General features: G+C 35.5%; 2 protein-coding genes across 17 annotated transcripts; both read left to right on the top strand.

Annotated features, from left to right (window-relative positions):
* Positions 1–840: 840 nt before the first annotated feature.
* On the top strand, positions 841–4,359 carry LOC110878920. 15 transcript variants are annotated; one of them, XR_004861394.1, is made up of 9 exons: positions 841–1,024; positions 1,115–1,214; positions 2,079–2,283; positions 2,366–2,423; positions 2,862–2,955; positions 3,276–3,446; positions 3,563–3,636; positions 3,710–3,795; positions 3,893–4,273. XR_004861394.1 is itself a non-coding variant. In XM_022127319.2 (6 exons), the coding sequence occupies exons 3-6, from the start codon at positions 2,245–2,247 to the stop codon at positions 3,424–3,426; spliced, it is 342 nt and encodes a 113-aa protein (XP_021983011.1). In that variant the 5' UTR covers positions 841–1,024; positions 1,115–1,214; positions 2,079–2,244; the 3' UTR covers positions 3,427–4,280. The 15 variants fall into 15 exon arrangements, 1 of the variants encoding a protein (XP_021983011.1); XR_004861392.1 differs by adding an exon at positions 1,614–1,696 and having other exon boundaries at positions 2,349–2,423; positions 3,563–4,359; XR_004861393.1 differs by having other exon boundaries at positions 3,710–4,285.
* A 3,755-nt stretch (positions 4,360–8,114) lies between these two features.
* LOC110878919 (endoglucanase 16) lies at positions 8,115–16,293 on the top strand. Of its 2 annotated transcripts, XM_022127315.1 has the most exons (8): positions 8,115–8,439; positions 8,525–8,737; positions 11,393–11,593; positions 12,373–12,450; positions 12,577–12,726; positions 14,451–14,559; positions 15,167–15,330; positions 15,718–16,293. In XM_022127315.1, exons 1-8 carry the CDS (start codon positions 8,239–8,241, stop codon positions 16,054–16,056), a joined length of 1,455 nt encoding a protein of 484 aa, XP_021983007.1. In that variant the 5' UTR covers positions 8,115–8,238; the 3' UTR covers positions 16,057–16,293. The 2 variants fall into 2 exon arrangements, with proteins under 2 accessions (XP_021983007.1, XP_021983008.1); XM_022127316.2 differs by lacking the exon at positions 11,393–11,593.
* The last annotated feature ends 2,024 nt before the right edge of the window (positions 16,294–18,317 follow it).

The raw sequence follows: 18,317 nt of genomic DNA, 5'->3' as shown, positions 1-18,317 counted from the left end.
TCAGAGTGCCAATTGGCCTAAACCACAGGGGGTAAAATTGCAGTTTACTCTAGTTATTATAAGGGGGACGGGATACTCACAGATAGAAGCGTCTAGGTAGTTACCCATGTGAGAACACTGCCGCCACCCCTAAGGGTAGGCAAGGCGGGTTCCATTAGCTAGCACAGGCACCCGCTTACTTTTTGTGTTCTTCAATGCTTAAAAGGTAATTTTGAGACATTATTAAATTAAAAAAAATATATATAGTTTATGGTATGGGTAGACGCCGCCATCACTTACTAGTTAATAAGTCAATGGTTAGTTGTATTAGTTGTGTTAGTTGAATGTTAGTATAGTTAGTTGAGTCTTTTGGGTATAAAAGAGATATGTTGTAATAGAATAGGCCATCTCGGAAATAATCACAAACTTTCTTAGTCTCTCTTTCTCTCAACTGCCATTAACGACTTTTCGAAGCTCATTATTTCAATTGAATTTCCTGAACGTTAATAGGACTTAACCATTGTTGATTCAATCTCAAATTTATTCAAATTCAATCCTTATCAAACACATTCAATTTATAACTCTGATTATCGTGTATAGTTCCATTTTCTTTTTTTCTTTTTTTTCTTTTTTTTCTTTCATATAACATGTTCATTCCATTCCATTTATGAGGGAACCCATCACATATAAGTAATTTTTGTTGAGATTTAAAAAATTATTTAATATCTTAAATAGATCTCGTTTAAAAAATTAAAATTAATATATGATAGTTAGAAAAGTGAATGAACAGTAAAAAAAACATATCTGGCTTACTATTTTACACGTGTTTCAAGCTCCTTTCTTCCATCTTCTCAAAAGGGATATACAGGCAAAGAAAGAAACGAGAGAAAAGAGATGCGAAAGAAAGCAGAGAGAGAGAGTGTGTTCCGGAGCCGGCGAATCTCCGGCAACCGGCCCCACGCGTGCTTGCCTCCCACCCACAGAAACAAAGTCGTCGAGTCTACTTTTCCCGGCTAGGGTTCCGATCAAGTTCTGGCAATTTCCGGTTAGCCTTTTTATCTTGCATGTTGGCTATTTGGTTAGATCGGTTGTCCATGAACCTTAATCTGACGAGTCATGCTGATCTGTGGAGTAGGTTACCTCCGGTGAGGTTCCGAGAAGATTTCGGTGCCGCTCGGATTGGGTAGTCTTTGTTGTTCGCTATCACACTTCACCTTCAGACTCTGTCTTGGACGGTGAGTTTATTTTGTTTGCTCTGTGTTTTCACGTGGTGCTTTCTTTTGGTTTTTGGTTGAAGCAAGTATAATGAAAGAAATTGAATTGAATCTTAGAAACCCGGTTTGATTTTAACTTTTCCAGACTCGTGTATGTGTTAAATAGCATATGAATTGAGCTTGGTTTAATAAAGTATAACTTTAATATATTTATTTTTGAGCTTTCAAGTTTTAAATTGATGTTGCTTAATGTAGCATATTAATTCTGATGTTCAATTATTAGAGATCTTGAATTGAGCTCCAAGTTTTTTCAACCTGTGTTTTAGTTTCATGTAGATAGCACACTCCACCATCAAACTACCATTCAATAATGAAGTACATACGCAGTGAATCTTTATTACTAAAAGATAAGCTATAAAGTGTCATGTAGATATGTAGATGTCTGAGACTCTGAAGTGTGTCTAGAGACGCCTCAGCGCAAGGCGAAGCACACATCGGCTCAGGTGAGGCTAGGTGTAGGATTGCAGAAATTAATTTAGAGCATTCTACTTGATAATATTACAAAGCATCAAAGTTATGAAAATCAAATCTACCAACAATTTAAAAAGTAAAACAAACCCTATATAAATTTTGGGCAGCTGAGCTTTCTGATACAGGTACAAAAAGAAAGGTACCATAAAATATTGACTCATCTATGAATGCATTCACATGTGACAGATCCAATAAGATTAGTATTAAAGTGAGTTTTATACTATCATGCACTGAGTTATTTTATTTTTTATACAGGATTAACTACTTTTGAAATCGGAATTTGTGTATTTTTTTCATTTCCAAAAGAAGAGATCGAGTAGATTTAAAACTGAACGGCTCCTATTTATTTTTCAGGCAGGTCAGCTGGCGAAGCGTGTTTTGGTGTATGGCTTTGGAGTGGGGTTTGTTGGTGAAAATGGTAGTCGATGGACGCACTGTTGTTGTTAAAGTCGAGATCGAACCGTGTTTACATGTTTGCTCTACGTACAAGTATTGTATATAACAGACGTACAGTGGGGTTATGGATTCCGTGAAAGCCACACTTGAGAGTGACACAAGAGTATGTTTTATGTTATCTTCCTTTCAACTCATTGTTAATTATACTATATAACATCCGTCTGTTAGTATTATTTTTTTCTTAGCTGCTCACTTTCGAAGCTAGAAGAAAACATAAAACCAAGGGCAATACAACTTCTGCAGGTTATTTGAACATTTCTTTCTTTGTTTGTTTTTCTTTTTTTACTATAAATATACTTTTGTGAGTGCACAAAATTTTCCTTCATTTGTATCGCATTGAATCATATCCAGAATTTAAAGTTTCCCATGTCTATTTGGAATTCACGCTTCTAAAACAATTAGAACTATAGATACTATGATTAACTACTATTTTGCAAAATTTCTCTTTACATAAAGAACTATCTACAGGTAATTTATATGAAAAAAGTGGCAATTTGTCCCATTTTCATATGATTGGGTTGATTTGGGTTATATGTGTAATTTCTAACGTTTTTCACGGGTAAGAAATTTGAAAAAGAATTGCGTAATAGAAGGGTGTTTTCTATAGGGTAATAAACCACGGTTAACATTTCACATTATGATAAAAGAGGGCATATATTAATGTATATTCTTAACCAACAGGTGGTGGAATTGAATCCATGAGGTTAGAATCTGGACTCGGGTTTGTGCCTGAAGGCTTAGATATCAGCTCCAACTCCAACTCCAACTCCGGAAGGTTAGCGAGCAGTATCTAATGCATAATGGATAAATAAATAGAGTCGCATATTTTGGAATGGGTCAAAAGTGACCAGAAGTGTATTTACTTAATGCTAACAACCTATTATATGTCTTAATTCATATATATTGGATTAGTAATTAATCATATTCAATACATTTTATATATATGATTCAAGAATAAAAAGGAAAAAGTGGATGTTTGTGGACCCACCCAAGCAACTTGATTTGTTTTGACCCGTATTAAAAGTATTCCGACCCAGTACCCAACCAACCCATTTTAACAACCTCATATATTATGTCTATGTTTAAATTGTTTAGGTCCAACAAGAAGAGAGTTTTCTCATTGACTAGAAAAGGTGGGTGTGGCCTTCAGCCAGTGGCAGAGGAGTTGCCAGCCAATCATGAATTGGGTTGGACCAACAGTGGCAGAGTTCACTGGTCCCAGTTTCAAGTTGACTCGACTTTCTAAAAATGAATTGTCACCGGAAAGTAATGGTTCATCATTCGGTTAATTACTTTTACATTATATATTCCACTTAGAACTGAACCAGTCATTTCTGTTTCTTTACCATTTGACTGTAAGATTTATTTTTTATTTCTTACAGACGGGTCAAATGGGTAAAAGTTATTTCTAGCAGACGGATATGTTGAATTCACCATCGAGATGTCCGCGTCTGAGGTTTGATTAGAGGTATCTCTATTCAGACTGTTCAATAACTATGAGGATGATATTCTTGATTGAATTGCAACAGTGGACTTGATCGAAACGCATTGGAGGATGGGGTTCCACCAACACTGAACAAACTCACAAGTCTTGGCAAGTTGTGGATAAAAATTTGTATTCTTTTACAAACATATTTGACTTTGACTTTGACTTTGACTTTGATTATTACTTGAGCTTTGATCTTTTGCTCTTCTTGTCATGTCATGATCAGCATTATGAAATTTGGATCACTTAAAAGGAGGCTACAAGAAACCTTATTCAATCTATCTGGAATTCTACAAGTGTAAGAACAAAAAAAACCATCTGTGGATTATCAACTCGAAATGCCTCTGTGGTGGCAATGGAAGGTATACAGAGGATAGTATTAGCGACTCGAAGAAAACTAGGTATCCAGACACATGAAGCAAATGGAAATGAAGAAAACTACTTTTCGATCTATGTATAAGCGGAAGACTGTATATATTAAAACCTATGTGTTTGTCTTAAACGTCCCGTTGAAACGTATCAACATCCCTTTGTATCAACTTCATTAGTGTAAAAGGATCAACTTCATTAGTGCAAATAAAATTTCAAACCGAGAATGATTCGGTTTAGCGCGCCGCAACGCGCACGGGGTATAACACTAGTTATACCTAACATATTAATTTATACATTTCTAAAAAAAAAAGAAAAAAAAAACATTGGTGGGTTAGTATATACTTAAAATTAAGTAAATTGAATGTGCAACGTGTTAGAATTTTATGAACCAATATTCTCTTTTCCCTTGCATCTTATTTCACCCCTTTTTTCTTAAAAATTGAAATCACACTAAATCCGTTTTTGACGGGCTTTAACCCTTCATCTCAAAGAAAACAACACCTTAACTCTAATCTAATGGGTTTGTCAATTGGACCCAACCCCCACCCTTCATTTTCAACATTATTGCTCTATTAGTTAATTAATGTATTTATTTATACGTAATTTCAATAATATCTTATCTCTAAATATCGTTTTATAATTTATAAATCTTCATTATTATCTATTTTTTTCTTTATTAAACCCATGTAATACACGAGTTTTTTTTTTTTTTTTTTTTTTTTTTTTTGACACATTATGTAACCATTTTGCTTCTTATACACTTATACTTAATGCACTCATTAAGCACTAGCGTTTTTGCAAGACCATAGTAATTAACTGTCTTGAACCAAAACGTTTATTTATGTGTGGTGGTCTACTGGTCTTTTATGTAATTTGAATGGATTGTAACAGTTGTAGTATGAACTTATGCACCGTTTCATGCAGATAACTGGCCAAGTCATTCTAGCCAAAATGTATGTAGACACATCACAGAGACATGATTAATCTGAACAAACTTCCAGGAGATTTAGTTCACTTTTGAGAGATGGTTCAAATCGGCAACATGTGACATCCACAACATTTGTGCAAGTCACAACTCACTTGTGGTGACAAACACTTCGCTTGTGTCCAATTCATGGATTTCACAACAAAACAGGTACAAAGATATCCGGCAATGCATCTATATGTATGTCTATGACTAGGATATCGTTTTCTCTGTGTATGATGGTGACATGAAAAAAGTCACATGACACGTTGTAGGTCATCATCATCATACTTAGTAAATTCCACCAATAGCAAAGCTAAGGTAGGGTCTGAGGAGGGTAAGATGTAGACAGCCTTACCTCTACCCCGTAGGAATAGAGAGGTTGCTTCCAGTGAGACCTCTAACTCGATGGTAGTTTTGCATCAGCGTTACGTTGTAGGTGGCGTGTCATTTTTGTCCTCAAATGTGATATTTTACATAGTTGAGTGTCCCAACCATTGTGAACTTAATGCTCTTGGGTGTTGTTGTAGATGGATATTTTACTTGGGAATAACCCATTAAAGAGGTTAAGGGATCTATGATGGTAGGAGCATTGGTTTTGGAATGGCTCCAACCATATATGTAACGATTTTTTTTTTCTTCAAAGTGGGTTGTTTAAGACCCTTGATAACATGTGATGCTTTTTGTTACCATCATCCTTGGGTTCTACATTGTTGCTAATAGCGAATTCCGTGTCTTGAAGTTGCAAATCTTACTTGGGAGAGTTGGAGCAATGTTGATTTAAGTAGTTTGGGGATATGATTGTAAAAACTTTTGGTGTAAAACTTTTGGTGTAAAATTTGGTGAACCCTTTTGTTTAACAGTTGGTTAACTAGAAGCATGAATAAAAATTTGTTGGTCTTTCAAAAAAATATAGCGAATTAACTTTTGTAGATAATCTAGCTGTTTGAATTGCTGTTAATGAAGACAAAATAATCTAAAGAGTTAATGTCATTTTAGTTCTTGTAGTTTGTGTCATTTTGTCACTTTAGTACAAATGTTTCATTTTTCGCCTGTGGGTCCAAAAAGGTTTCACCGTTGCCATTTTAGTCCGCTGGGTTAACTTCATCCATTTTTTCTGTTAACAAGAAGGGCTATTCGGTCATTTTATATGGCCGAATTGCCCTTCTAGTTAACAGAATTACATATAAAATGACTGAATTGCCCTTCTCGTTAACAGAAAAAATGGATGAAGTTAACCCAGTGGACTAAAATGGCAACGGTGAAACCTTTTTGGACTCACAGGCAAAAAATGAAACCTTTGGACTAAACTAGCAAAATGGCCCAAACCACAGGGACAAAAATGGCATTTAACTCTAATCTAAATTAGCTTGTCAAGATACAAGTTCATCACTTTGCAGAACAATTTGGTCATTAGTTTTTGTCTTCACCCATGAATTTGTGGTTCCTAAGGGCATATTAACTTTGTAATGTCAACTTAAGGGTAGGGCTAGATAGAAAATCCTATCTATATAAAAAACCCTAGAAAACCCAACCTCCCGACATTTTTTTTTTGAAAAAAAATAACACATGTAATATACATGTTTTTAAGAGTTTTGGGCCAAAAAAATCAAAAAAGCGCCGAAGGGATAATTTTAAAAAAAAAAAAATTTTCAGCAACTTTCAGCATTTTTGTCTAACACATGTTATGCACTGAATTTTGTTTATTTTTTTTAAAAAAATCCCTTCGGCGCTTTTTTGTTTTTTTTTTTTTTTTTTTGCCCAAAACACTCTAAAACATGTATATTACATGTGTAATTTTTTTCAAAAAAAAAAATGTCGGGAGGTTGGGTAAAAATGGGGGGAGATTTGGGTTTCTAGAGTTTTCTAAGAATTTTAGTGTTTTTTGTTTAGCATTACCCGTCAACTTAATGTCAAATCTTTGTCATAATTTACTTGTTCAAACAAAACTTATAAAGAAAACCATACACCACTGCATCATTATAAAATCATGTATCACAAAATAATATATATCCATATTACATCTCAACCATTTATATTAAAACTCGGATCCTCGCAATTTCTCATAACAATATTACAGTTTATTTGCTTCAATCTCTAGTTTACTTGGTTCAGTCTCTAGTGGGCATGACAATGGCTTTGATAACTCTTATGAATGTATCTCAAAAGATACAAGAGAGGGTTTTCTTCTCCACAAATGAATCTGATAATAGCACTAGAGATCGGAGCAAACAAACTGTAATTTTCTTGTGAATTAGTATGAAAGATGTGGATAAAATTTGTGGAAGTCAAGATACACTCCCTAGAAATTTAGAGGGAGTTTAGAGTGAAGCAACAAAGCCCTTGTAGTCTCTAAGAGGTGTGTATGTTTTCACTCAACCACATAATGTGTTGTGGAGTTTCCACACAACTAGTTATGCAAAATACTTGGTTCATCAAATAACCAAGTTCAAAAGCATTATCTGATTGATTGCGCATAATATTTGTTTGAATCCGAACTTTAACCGTCTCGTTGCTTTTGGTGGTTGACAAACATGGGCGGATCCAGCCCTGTTTTGTGGATTCACATGAACCCACTTGGTTTGGAAAAAAATAGTAAGAACTTTGCATGATTTGGAAAAAAATAGTTAGAATCTAACAAAACAAACCCACTGAAAGAAGTTCTTGGATCCGCCACTATTGACAAATAAATCCATGTGACTCGACTAAAGTCATCTACAACGGTAAGAAAATAATTGCACTCAAACTCGCATCTTATATGATTTGTAATAATAAACATGATATACACAAACCAACAAGATAATTCTTTGTTGATTTGATAATAATTAATAAAAAAAAAACTCTTAACGCCCTAGAGTTTTCAATATTAATCCAAGATATTCCCTTGGCACAAAATTAGAACATTCATACAAGAACATGAAACGTACCAAAGAAAAATGCATGTTGTAATTAATCATCATTTAAAATACTTATATAACGTAACAAAACAATATTTTTCTAAGTAAATCAAATCTTCCCTTTAAGCTTTCCACAATTAATGGTAATAAATGAATCCAGGACTATTTGTGGATGTTGCAAGTTCACACTTTTAAACCGTTGGTTAAAACTAAACGTCTCAAATTAACCTTTCAGTTACTACCAAAATACCTAACTCATTTTCTTACCACTCATAACCTTCCCGCCAAAAAAGAAAACACCGTTCACATCTTGTGTTCTTGAAGGGTCATTTAGATCTAATGACGAAATCATGCTATTTGTCCATCTTTCTAGCCCTCTTTTCAACTTTTTGGTTGTGCGTAAACTCGCATTTCGATTACAAAGACGCCCTGACGAAATCGATTATTTTCTTGGAGGCCCAGAGATCTGGGAAGCTTCCTCCGGATCATAGGCCTCCATGGAGAGGTGATTCGGCTCTCGATGATGGAAAAGAAGCCGGTGTAAGCGTTAGAAGCATCAACAAACTAGTCTTCTTGTTAAGGTTTTGATCCCCTTTTGATATTGATCTTTGTTGTGTGTTTGTAGGTTGATTTGGTTGGGGGATATTATGATGCCGGAGATAATGTGAAATATGGGTTTCCGATGGCGTTTACGGTCACCACGATGGCGTGGGCTGCTTATTTTTATGAACATGAGATTAAGGATGCTGGGGAATTGAATAACCTTCTTGCTGGCATTAGATGGGGCACTGATTATTTTCTTAAAGCTAGTCTTCAACAAAATCGTTTGTTTGTTCAGGTGATTGATCTATCGGTTTCGATATGTGTTCGCCTGTTTCACGAGTAGAAAACTGGGCAACTACAATCTAATTTTGCGGTAGAAAACTGGGCAATTACGATCTAATTTTGCTACTGTAGAAACGAGCGCAAAATTAGTGACAGATTTGCGATCATGTACATATTGATCGCAAGATCAGCGACCGATCATGGTTTGGTCACAAACATTTTAAACAATGAATCATATTTATAAAACTAGCGACAGAACATCAGGGGCGGACCTACATTAAAGGTTCCGGGTTCCCAAGAACCCATTCGGTTTTGAATTATTAGTAGAAAACGTGTATAAAAATATAAAGTGAACCCATAGATAAATTATAATTGGTGAACCCATAACAAAAAAGCTGAACCGGTGCAATGGTTAGGCGCCCCTTTTACTTTCACCGTGGCGTGAGTTTTATCCTGGTACCAAACGTTTTTCTTGCAATTTCTTTTAAAACTGAAATTAATGAATCAGGGTTTTTTGTATTCGTTCTTGGGCTTTTTACTCATTATGTTTTTGTATTCATTCTTAGGCTTTTTTTTCATTGGTTCCCTATACCTCTCCATGGTAGAATCAGAAGCACTAGATGTTTTAGAACAATGGAACCATTAGATGTTTTCGGCAAGTGTGATTTTTTTTTTTTTTAGTAAAACATTTTCGTTTATTAATATAACCAGAAAATTTGTTAAGTTACATCAAAACAGAAGGTAGACGGGCAACAAGCTGCGCCGCCAACCCTTTCTGAATTGCAAACCCCAACCTCCCGAACACAAACCCCTGCCCCCTTGGGGTCGAACAATTGCTGTGGATAACCCGTTGAACCCTCGTCAAGAAGTTGATGGCTTCTGGCGCTAGGGAGCCAAAAGTATCAAAGGCAAAAGGGATAAAGACATGTTGGTTCTCTGCGCAAGCTTTAGTGTGCTTATCCACTTTCTTTGATTCTGCCTTTCTTGCTGCTAGTCCAGCTACAAACCCGTTTTCCCTTAAACCAACCAAAGGGGAAACCCCCGTGAGGTCTACACAAGCATGTTTCCCCCCAGCCCAGCTAAAGACGAGCAGATCCGCTGGTCGCAGAGTAGATCTCCCTTCCATAGGGTCCGTGAGGAAATTCACAGGGGCCTCTTTCTTAGCAGAAATCCCAGCTCTTCTTAAGATGTCCCCCAAAACATCTCGCACCCAGTCATGCCGATATTTAAACCCAGGGAGCTCTTTACAGTGAACTGCGTGCTCCCCATATTTATCCATACAAGCTTTACGACATATCGGGCAAGTTTCATCTTCTGGGTACATAGGGATCATTAGCCGGTATTTGAGAATGGTTCTATATTCTACTGCCGACATGCATTGTCCTAACCCCTCAATCGGGATAACGGTAAAAAATTCCTGAGCATGGGGACCCTTCAGACACTCAAACACCGCCTTCTGGCGGGATGACAAATCAAAAGCTTCTCCCAGGCTTTGAGCGATTTTGCTAAAAAGTGTATTCGCCAAAGTTTTTTGCGGCTTCGAGGGGGCGGTGTCCTTGTTAGAGAAACCGCCAATATCCAAGTCTGGGAGAGAAACATTTAAGCGTTCGAGCGCTTGTTGATAGTCTGGATCAAGCCCGAGGACCCCACCGTTTCGAAGGATATGATCCTGTAGTTCCCAAGACCGAGCTCTAGACGCCACAAAGGCATAAGCCCCAACATCTCGGGCTGAGAAGAGGCCCAAACCACCTAGACGCATTGGCAAAGATGCTAGACGCCACTGGAGGTCACCAAAGAAGGGGCCGCCATCCACTACTATGTCTTCTATAGCCATTCTAAGGCCATCATCGAACCGAGATACCGCATCCTCCATCAAATGGGGTTGACAAGTCCGCAGCCCAAAAAGCAACTTAGCAACACCCATGCACAACCTTAGCAGGAGGAGTTCACATTGGGGATCCCTCAGGCACGGTAAGAGTTTCATAAGGTCAACCGCCCCCGAGGCCCGCCGCCCTGCCAACTCTCCAATAAAGCTAGGATCCCGACTAACAGCTCCACCAAGGAGCTTAACCCCCTTCTCTGGTCTACCGATCCCTCTCGGGAAAAGCCCGTCCTGAACTTTCTGGCCGTCGGAATTTTTATATTGTAAAAAAATAACCATTAGTCGTCTTCTTAACTTATGAAATTAAACATTCATAAAAGAACAACTCATAGCATTATATTCAAAACGTGCTAGAGGATTGAAGAGGAATTGTCAAACTTTCTATTAGTTTATTTTAAATGTCAAACTGGAGCTTTCAATCAACAAGAAATTCCTTCTTAGCATTATATACCAACCTCTACATGTAAACAACGTTAAACTGCATCCGCCACTGGTTGTAAAGCCTGACCGACGACTGGAAATTCTAACGTCAAGTTGACCGAAATTCGAGCACTTAAAAAAGTGAACCCAATGGAAAAAAAATTCTAGATCCGCCACTGCAGAACATGATCTGAAAATGCGATCGTAAATACCCAGTTTCCGAGTAGTGTTTGTTTTATGTTAACAATGAATTAGTGTTTGTTTTATGTTAACAATGAATTATATTTAAACTAGTTTTACTCAAGAGATTACATTGTTTACTTGCAACATAATTATCTTATAAAAATCATCAAGTTTCACTTATAGGTTGGTGATCCAAAAATGGACCATCAGTGTTGGATGAAGCCTGAGTGCATGAAAACGCCGAGGACCGTGTTGGAGATTAATCAAAATCGTCCTGGAACTGAGGTTGCTGCTGAGACTGCTGCTGCTTTGGCTGCTTCATCGATCGTTTTTCGCAAAGTTGATCATGCCTACGCTGAAACACTCGTTAGCCGAGCCAAAATGGTTTCTCAAATTCTATTTTGCTGTGTTTGCAACACTACTTACTATTAACTTAAAAACAGTTAAAAGGTTATTAATAGTTTACAACTTGACTTATATACTGTGTAAAACTCACTACAAGAAAAATGACTTTCACCGACGGACAAATTTGTTAGTGATACCCTGTCAGAAATCAGAAAGTGGGTAATATGACGGATTAGTGACAACTGTTCTAGTCTTGAACTCCGACGGTTTCTCCGACAGATTATTTACTGAGATGCTATTTACCAACGAATTACTGTCAGCAAAAAGCTCCCACAAAAAAGAACTGAATTCTGACTTACCCGCGTTGGTAGTTGTCGGTGGTTGTCAGTTTCTTCCGGGTACTGAATTCGTCGGTAATCTGTAGGTAATCATCAAGGATCTGGATTACCGACGGGTTTTTTAATTTACCCTTTTCTGTAGCTTTTTACCGGATTCCATGAGTAATCGGCTACGGATTACCGACAAGGTTTTTTTAGTTTACCTTTTCTTGTTTCTTTTTTTTTTTTTTTTTGGCTTTTTACTGGATTCTATTGGTGATTACCAACAGATACAGACCGTCGGTGATGCGTCATCAGTGAGATTCACCTGAGTAGTAGCAAATGTCCATGATTCATCGCAAATTTAGTGATGAAAGACATCCTCGCAATTTTCGTATATAAAATAGAACAAAACTATTTGCCACCAATTTTAGACATCATGTTACTATGTTGTGTTTCTACATATAGTTTTGCTTAGAACAAATTTAATTCTGTTTACAGCTCTTTCAATTCGCCGAAGAACATCAAGGAACTTTCGATGGCGCATGCCCTTTCTACTGCTCCCACTCCGGTTACAACGTATAACCCCTAACCGCAACTTTCATACTAAAACATAACAGATTTACAATGCGTTTTCACTTCCAGTATATGCATTATTTGGTGCTATTGTTGTAAAATTAGTTAACATTTGAAACAAGTTTTCAGGATGAGTTACTATGGGGGGCATCATGGCTATACATAGCAACAAAGGATCCACTATATTTGCAGTATGTAAATGAGGAGTCCACCTCTGCTGTTGTTAATGAGTTCAGTTGGGATCTCAAATATGCAGGTGCCCAAGTCCTTCTCTCTCAGGTATCAGAAAATCTAAACACCTTTATGTTTTTTTATTTAAGGTAAAATTACTAAAGGAGTTTTTTTAATAGAATCTGGCTTGTTTAAATTACTTTAATTTTATTTACATTTGTAAGATAAAAATAAACATAAAAATGCTGCCAGGTGTTAAACAAAGATTGTTTAGTGTATGTAATTAAGGTTTTGTTAACTTCCAAACATTTATATCATGATTTTGAGGTTGTCACTTGGCAAACCTTTTGCTGATTTTTAAGTTAATTTTAACCAGTTTAGTGGATTTAATTTATTTCTTGAATATTTTTGCTACAAATTGGATTTATCAATCAATCCAAACTATAACGCACTGACTAACAATGATCCATACAGCAAAACGGGACCGATAACACTAATAACAACTTTCGTTCCCAACAGGAATCCATCTATCAGAAAAGTAACTTTGTTTGTCCTAATGACCAATTGAGTGATGTCTGATTTTTATCTCAATCGGCTAAGTTGTTTTGAAACGACATAAATGAAAGTTAAGGATAGACAAAGTTACTTCTTTGCTAGAGTGGGATAGTTCTTTGATTATTAAAGAGTTAATTACACAAATGGGTCCTGTGGTTTATACCTAATTTCGCCTTTGGGTACTAACTTTATTTTTTAACAGGTTTAGGTTCTATGGTTTCAATTTTGTAACACCTTTGGGTACTAACACCAAAATTAGTTAATTAATGACTAAAATACCCTTGCATTTTTTTAAGTTTATCAATGTAACACATTTGGGTATTAACACCTAATTTTATTTAAGTTTAAATCAATTTTACAAAATTTATTTATTTTTTTTATTTTCATCTTTTTATTATATCTCTTAATTAACATAAACTCTATTTATTTATTTTTATTTTCATATTTTTATTAAATTTCTTATTTAACATAAAATCTATTTGTTACACCAGTATTTTTTAAATAGATATTTTAAATAAAATCTACTAGCTATAAAATTTATGTAAATTAAATTTCTTACTCGTTTTAAATATTTTATGTAAATTAAATATCTTTCTAAAATAGTAAAATGTAAATGAACAAAAAAACAAGTTAAAAATGACTTATTTTTTTACATGAAAGATAGTTATTATTATTATTATTATTATTATTATTATTATTATTATTATTATTATTATTATTATTATCAATCATATATATCCAAAATTGAAAACGAGTAAGGTTTACATTATTTAAAACTAGTAAGAAATTTAATTTACATAAAACTATATAGTTAGTAGATTTTATTTAAAAAATCTATTTAAAAAAAATACTGGTGTAACAAGTAGATTTTATATTAAATAAGAAATTTAATAAAAATATGAAAATAAAAAAATAGACTTTATGTTAATTAAGAGATATAATAAAAAAGATGAAAATAAAAAAAATAAACAGATTTTGTAAAATTGATTTAAACTTAAATAAAATTAGGTGTTAGTACCCAAATGTGTTACATTGATAAACTTAAAAAATGCAAGGGTATTTTAGTCATTAATTAACTAATTTTGGTGTTAGTACCCAAAGGTGTTACAAAATTGAAACCATAGAACCTAAATCTGTTAAAAAATAAAGTTAGTACCCAAAGGCGAAATTATGTATAAACCACAGGACCCATTTGTGTAATTAACTCATTATTAAATTAAGTTTGCCAAATCTAAACCCTATAAATAAACCAAATTTAGTATTTGTTTTTGAAATAGTTGTATTGGGAAGGACAAAAGGAGCTTCATATGTTCCAACAACAAGCTGATGGATATATCTGTGCAGTTCATCCTGATAGCCCTTACCGTCAGCCTTTTATGACTCCAGGTGTCTCTCCTAGAAACCCTAATGTACTAATACGTCTGAACTGATTATTTTTTTTTGAAAGACAATGCTACTTCTAGGTGTTCTTTTGGAGCGTCTTGTACTTCTACGCAGTTTACTACCCCTGTAAACGAACTAGGCAAGTTCGCTTGGGTGGCAAGCAAACTCCATAGCGTTTTTCATCAAAGTCTATGAAGTTCGCTTGCCAGTACTGAAGTGAACGTACCAAGTTCGCTTAAACCACCCACAATAGTATGGTTTTAGGCGTTATAGAGAAGGGATGGGGTGGAGGAGAGAGGATGTGACGGTGTTCATGTGTATGAATGGCGGTTATAGAGAGAAAGTGGTATGAGTGGGGAAAAGAGGGTGAATTTGGGTGTAGGCATATTTTGAGACACCAAAACCGAGCCTAGCTAAGGATGCTCTTGTAGAGGTAGCGAACTGTCTAAAAGTACAAGACATTCCAAAACATCTAGAAGTACTAGTCTCATTTCTAAACAACCTTCTAATATAATGATAGGCCAAAACTTCTTCCGATATGATCGAATACGCAGTTTTGGCCAAAGTTTAGACTCAAATACTCATAATCCAATGTATAACATCCTTGCAGGAGGTTTGATTCACTTTAGAGATGGTGCTAACTCACAATATGTGACATCCACAGCATTTCTTTTCAGTGTTTACAGTGATTTGTTGGCTAGACACAATGTGCAAGTCATTTGTGGTGAAAAAACCCTCACTCATACCGACCTCATGTGTTTTGCTAAACAAGAGGTACAAGGTTTGTTAACCACATACATGACTAAACAAAGGAGTATCACTCTTGACAATCTTACAAAAGTTGTCGGTAATCAAGGGCGGACCTACCCATAGTCGTGGGTGGGCCGGTGCACCCCTTGAAAAAAAATTAGTGTATATTTTAGGCAAAAAAACCCGACCGCACCCCTTGAAAATATGGTTGAACGCCTCATCCGCACTGTCGGTAATGCCCATTCGTAATGTGTAGCAAATGAGATTACGACGGTCGTATTTCTAACCGTTTACCGACAGATCCCACTGGTAATAGCCATGTATTACCAACGGATTTAAACGCTGGTGATGCTTCTTTGTTTAGTAGTGATACGTATAATCATTGAACTTAATGTTTGTGTCTTGTCATAGATGAATTATTTGCTAGGACATAACCCGGCACATAGATCAATAATGGTCGGGTTTGGTCACAACCCGCCTCTCCATGCGCACCATAGAGGTGCATCGATTCCAGTAACGGCAAAAACTGAAGACGTAACCTGCGGGATGAGCTTTGCGTTATGGTTCAACACGGATGCACCTAACCCCAACGAGCTCACGGGTGCCATTCTTGGTGGTCCCGATAGGGCGGATGTCTTTATAGACTCGCGAATGAATTCATCTTACACAGAGCCATGTACGTATATTAATTCGCTTGCGATCGGTGTCCTAGCAAAACTGGCACATAAGGCAAAACATCATGAATTGTGATTTTGATCAATGTTTGTACATATTGAACTCAAAGTCACGGTTGCTTTTGCTATGCCGTTGCCTATGTAGGATTAGGCGTAGCTTGGCAAGATAAAATTGTAGAATTTTGTGAATATTAGGCTGATATAGAGGAGGATGTACATGAATCATATAATTAGTGGGATATAAATGGTCTCAAGCAACGTGTATTTTGACAAACAAGCTTCAATATACAATCTAGGATTCTTTTTTTCATGAGTTACAATTATTCGATTTTAATATGTTTGTCAAGAGGAATTTTTATGGGTTAAATTTTAATTTCTTTTTTTTCTGGAATTGAGCTTGTTAGATTAGTATATATTGGTAGTCTTAGAAGTGTATTAATTAGTAATTCATGGAATGACATATGTGGTACTGGTAGTCTTAGAAGTGTATTAATTAGTAATTCATGGAATGACATCTGTGGTACATATGCTAGAGGGGTGATAGGATATTTCAAATTTATAATTTTTGTAAACTATTTGTTTATTAGATGAATATTGTGACAGGTTATTTCAAATTTATTATAAATTTTGTAAACTATATGTTTATTAGAGGATTATTATGTCCTTAGAGCTAGTGGCGAACCTTGAGATTTCCGACCACGGGTCGAAAACGCATATACCAAAAAAATTTATAAACCGAGAGGTCAAAAATGTATATACCCAAAATTTTTCATACGAAAACTACATACTCTCCACTACTGAGCAAAAAGTTAACTTGAGATTTGTTGTGGGTATAAATAATACAAAATTTTAATGTATTTTGTCAGAATTTTGTCGAAAAGCTAATTAATGTTGTGACGAAATTGCTACAATTGGTAGTTGTGTGATAATTTTGTCGGAAAACTGAAGAAAAGTTTTGGGTTTTTTTTGTTTTTCTTTTTTGTGAGAAAACTGTAGAAAAATTGTAACAAAATTTGAGTTGTGGGAAATTTGTGGAAAACTTTTGTAGGAAAATATGTATTTTTCTAGTAGTGGTTCAGGGGTCAGCCGCCCCCACAAAGCTACGCTCTTTCTTAGAGCATTCACATTGATTTCTTTATCCATATAATTTAGGCAAATTGGAAAATAATAATCCCATCTTTCTGAAATTGGCCGATAATAATCCCAAGTTAGTTATTAGCCAATAATAATCCGACCTTGTCCAATTTTTTTGTAAAATAGTCTGCCGTTAAAATAAGCTTAACGGAGTTAAGTGTTTTTCCGAATTACAAACTGATATTTTAGGGCTTTTGATCAGAACAAGGATACGAGTCGATTGATGTAAAACTTACCCCGAAATTGTGTTCGAAATGACTTGAATTTTGTTAATTGGAAGTTAAACACCCGAATTGAAGCACCGTTTTCGTGGGTTGGGGGCAATATTTCGAGGTAAGTTTTATATCAATCGACTCGTATCCTCGTTCTGATCAAAAGCCCTAAAACATCGTTTTGTAATTCGGAAAAACACTTAACTCCGTTAAGCTATTTTAATAGCGGACTATTTTAAAAAAAAATGGACGAGGTCGGATTATTATTGGCTAATAACCGACATGGGATTATTATCGGCCAATTTCAGAAAGATGGGATTATTTTTTTCCAATTTACCTATAATTTAACCAAAAAACTATCATTCTATAATGTTATCCTTTTTTTAACGGCAAATTTCATAACAAACAACAACGCAAAGCAAAAGGCTAGTGGACAACACCAAAACATTACAATTTAAACTTCACCCACTCTTTCCACTCAACCAATTTATATCTCGACTATTTTTTGTCACACCCCGATAAATCAGAGCTGGCGTGACTGGACTGGTATCTTCATTGCACAGCGGGAAGCAGTTAATGCTAAGACTCCTAGAAAGCGAACGCCCACTAAGTACTCGAATCCTCGTGGTTCTCCTATTCCAATCGTGCCATAGTTTAGAAAAGTAACCTGAGAAAGAAACCTGTTTAAAATCAACATAAAGTTGAGCGAGTTCATATTTTGTTTGTAAAAGATTTGAAATAAATCTTTTTGAATAACCGGTTTTCAAAATATTGTTGAGAAAACGAATTAAAAATCATTTTCTTGGGTATATTATAGGAAAACTTTGTATTCGTGAAATTTCGTATGTGTAACGCATTATATTCGTAAAACCTTGTATTTGTAAACTCTTGTGTTTGTGAAATTTGTGTAACCGTCAATGTCCACCCTGACATTGACAACATGCATGCATAATCCTATGTGTTGTATTTGTATAAAACATGGCATTAGACT

The sequence above is a fragment of the Helianthus annuus genome, chromosome 6, assembly GCF_002127325.2.
Source record: "Helianthus annuus cultivar XRQ/B chromosome 6, HanXRQr2.0-SUNRISE, whole genome shotgun sequence".
In the NCBI taxonomy this organism is placed as follows: domain Eukaryota; kingdom Viridiplantae; phylum Streptophyta; class Magnoliopsida; order Asterales; family Asteraceae; genus Helianthus; species Helianthus annuus.
This window is presented reverse-complemented; position numbering and strand designations above follow the sequence as displayed.